This window comes from Gouania willdenowi, chromosome 1 (genome assembly GCF_900634775.1).
Source record: "Gouania willdenowi chromosome 1, fGouWil2.1, whole genome shotgun sequence".
Taxonomy (NCBI): domain Eukaryota; kingdom Metazoa; phylum Chordata; class Actinopteri; order Blenniiformes; family Gobiesocidae; genus Gouania; species Gouania willdenowi.
The window spans coordinates 7,276,131-7,280,071 of record NC_041044.1 but is presented as its reverse complement, the minus strand read 5'-3'; the positions used below and the strand labels follow the sequence as shown (position 1 = coordinate 7,280,071).

The window sequence follows — 3,941 nt, the reverse complement described above, 5'->3', positions numbered from 1 at the left end:
TGTCAGTTTATATGTTTCTATTTGGTTTTCATTCCTTTGTTATTACAGGATGTCAAATATCACAAAATTATAATAAAACATTTAAAAACCAACAATATTGCTTTTTCTCTTTCACTGTGTCTTTTTCCCAGATATGAGAATATCTGTGCATTTCTGTATACCAAATGCAGTTTTACACCCACATTCATACATGCTGCTTCTGTCTATCTCTGTCTCTCCTCTGACTCTTACTCTCATGCCGTTTCCATCAGTTTTACTCGACTTGATTCAACTTTATTGACTTATTGTCGTGAGAATGAACAGTGAGCAACGTAGGAAGCTGTCAAATATCAGCACAGCATCACTTCCTCCCGTGTGATATTACTCTTATGCAACAGTTCTAAAAGTGCATTTTATTAGTCAACAGTATTAAACGACAAGAAATTATTATTATTTTTATTTAATCATTTATTTGGCTCCACAAAAACAAATAGGTCCACAACTGGAAGGGAGACAAGGCTGTTGCCAGGCAACACATGAACATTTCCTAACTGAAAGTTGACTAACATTATTAGAAAGTTGACGCACCCATGGAACGTCTCTTATCCAATCAAATTACTTGGTTACAATTAACTGTTGGATAATGTAACCTTTACCTCTATTATGAAGACTGAATGAAGACTAATGTATACTGATCAGTGGCCTGTAAGTTCAATATGAGTTGATTCCATACTTATTGTTTTAGTTTTGTGTTCATGTGCAGTATATAGGCCCGTGTAAAAAATGTAAAAACTGTGCATTTATAGTGTACAAAGTTTAATAAACTGTGTTTTTCGGCCTTGGGACAGCAATGTTGCCATTAAAATATAAAGAACAGAACATGAAAGCGCATGTGTAGAATAGGTTCTTTCATCTCCATGGCAATCATCAAAACATTCATTCTACACACTCACCCTGTGGTAGAGTGACTTTCATCTTGACAGTACAACTTTGCAAATGATGAACTCCAAAGTGAAGAAGTGTTTCAGACGTGTGCATCACATGATGGCTGAGGAGAACCACAAAGGATCCATCCCACTGAAGGAGGAAAGAAAGGCAAAAAAAGTGCTGTTTGGAATCATGAACAGTAGGAAAAGGAAGGCTGAGGACGAGCTGGAGGATGAAAGGCCAAGCAAACAGAGCTGCTTGGACAGCAGAGATCATGAGGTGAGGAAAACAAGAAAAATCCTCAAAGCCAGAAAAAGGTCAGTCCAAAAAAAGAAACTCCGAAGCATTGGTTCCTTGGTGTGCTGTGAGGAATACCACACATGCCATAACATCATTAAAAAAAGAAAAAAGGAATTTAAAGCAAAATATTGTGAATTCAAAAAGATTGGCAAAGGAGGCTTTGGATCCGTCATGTCAGGAATACGTCGTTCCGACTCAAAACCCGTGGCAATAAAGCATATTCCAAAAGGCTTGGTCCGATACATGTTGGTGAAACGCCAAGGTTATGAGTACAAGGCGGTAACCGAGGTGGCCCTCATGGCCCAGGCAGCCGGCCTCCTCTACGATGGCAGTGTGGCAAACCAAGGGGTCATCGGCTTATTGGATCTCTATCAGCTAAGAACAGAAATCCTGATAGTTATGGAGTTACCCTTGAAATCAATGGACATGCACAACTTCAATATCCTCAGAGAGGGACGTATCCCAGAGCACGAGGTCAAGAGCATATTTAAACAACTTGTAGATGCTGCAGTGCTAATGCATGAGAATGGGATTTTTCACCGGGACATAAAGGCAGAGAACGTCCTGGTTTACCTGGACCAAGGAAACCTCTCTGTAAAGATCATTGACTTTGGCTGTGGCGATATTATAAAAAATGAGCCATACACGCGGTTTTCTGGCACTTTTGACTTTGCACCACCAGAGAAGCTTTTGCAGAGACAGTACTACGCAGAACCAACAACAGTGTGGCAAATAGGGGCCCTGCTGCGTGACCTCTACGCTGAAGAAGCATTTGAAACCAGAAAATACATGGAAGGACCAAACCCCCCCTTTGACTGTCTGTCTCATGAATGCAACGACTTCATGAACCAGTGCTTGACCATCTCCCCAAAGCAGCGACCACAATTGGTGGAGCTACAGCGTCATCCCTGGCTGGTGTAAAAATCTCCCCCGCCACTCCACGCTCCCCCCACCTCGCTGTGGTGAGAGAGTACAATTAAAAAAATAGGGAGGATCTGCTGGATTATCTCAGAAGGAGAAGAGAACCTACTACACCCATTCCAATCCCAGATGACTTACTGGATGGTAATGGATGAATAGAAAGGGAGCTGCAGGGTTCAAGGATGCAAACAGGACATGGGTTTATCACCCACCTCTGTTTCACATTCACCAGCATCTACTTCCTGAGGTTTCATACGGAATAACACAAACTGGCTCATCTCTAACCGACTGATTGATAAACCTCTGGCTTATATGTATTTGTTTAAATTACATTTGTTGAAATAAAAATGTTAATATTGTTGAAATATACATTTTTCTGATCTATTCTCTCATGCACACTTACAGTAAATGAATTAAAAATCTCCAACATAATCATCATCATAACTGCAAATAAGAAAACACTGATGCACTATCTGTTACATGTTTATAATACATTTGTAAAACACTGTGTACACTGTAAAAACTGTTACTTAGACTCAACTCAAAAAAATTAAGGCAACATTTTCCAACTAATTTTTGTAAGTTTAGTGAACTTCTTGGTATTTTTAGTTGGTAAAAATCAGAATTATACATTTTACTGTATGTTAAAAAATTAAGTAGAGTCTACAAGAGAAAGCAAAACATTTGAGTTTAACCAATGTGAAAAAGAGCAGGATATTGACCACATCATACTTAATTAAAATAAGTAACATTTAAAATTAAAATCAAAATTTTTGATTTGAATAAATTAATTTACTCAACAATTTGAACAAATTATTTCTGCAATCCACTACAAATAATTATTTAGCAATGATAACTATAATGAAGGAATGATAGATGTTTGTTTTCAACGTTTATTACTGTATAACAGCCGCCATATACAAACAACTTTGTTACTGTAATCAATTTTTATGTTAACATTTCTACGATAATGACCTTATCTTTAAGTGCTGCATTGAACATTCAAAGTGCATTCTGTATAATTATAACACTGACATTAAAACACAGTGACTCTTGACCTGAACGATTTACATAATAGAACTGACTTAAGCTTAAGTTGACAGTACAGTACCTTTTCATATGTATTAAAACATGGTAACATATACTGGAACGCCTTAAAAGTATAATCTGTTGTTACGGCTGAATTTACGGTTGACCTCATTTGGAGACATGATTTGTTGCTCTGGTTGAATGATGGAGTCCAGGAGAAGCATTGATGATTTTATATAAAAAAAGTTTATTCTAAAACTAAGAAAAAAGGTACAAGATGGAACAAAGTGAAACAAAATTAGCGTCCGTCCAGGCGGACGTCCGAAGGAAGTGCCGCGCCCTCTAACAGTTTCAAAGCTTAAGCTTTTTATACAGATAAGAGCAAAGTTCCACTCTGGGGTAAGGATGAGGGGAGAGTCAGATGCCCAATAGTGGAAAGATTTGAGGATGATGAAGACGTATATGTTATGAAGAAGATGTGCGCCACTCTTATCTCCTTGATAGTGTGTGCTGCATGCGAGCAGAGACTCTGGCCTTGGCTCTGTGCACTGAGTACGCTCTGTACTGTTTAATCATGATTCAGCTGTTCAAAAGTGTAAAGAGTAATGGAGTCTTCATGTATTAAAACATGACAAATTGTACACATGAACATACATTTGACGATATGATGATGAATATAAAAATGACCATAACACTGTGTTATATTCTATTAAAACATTTGACATTAAAATAAAATGAAGGGCCTCTGACCTCAGCATTTGACATAATAGAACTGACTTCAGCTC

The 3,941-nt window shown here is 37.8% G+C and overlaps 1 protein-coding gene across 1 annotated transcript; it reads left to right on the top strand.

The window, feature by feature from the left end:
- The first annotated feature begins 1,449 nt into the window (after positions 1–1,449).
- Positions 1,450–2,127, top strand: LOC114461207 (serine/threonine-protein kinase pim-2-like). Its single transcript, XM_028443156.1, has one exon. It carries the CDS (start codon positions 1,450–1,452, stop codon positions 2,125–2,127), a length of 678 nt encoding a protein of 225 aa, XP_028298957.1.
- Positions 2,128–3,941: the final 1,814 nt, after the last annotated feature.

Excerpts from the sequence above, each read along its gene's own strand:
- LOC114461207 (XM_028443156.1), top strand. The coding sequence starts at position 1,450 with ATGTTGGTGAAACGCCAAGGTTATGAGTACAAGGCGGTAACCGAGGTG.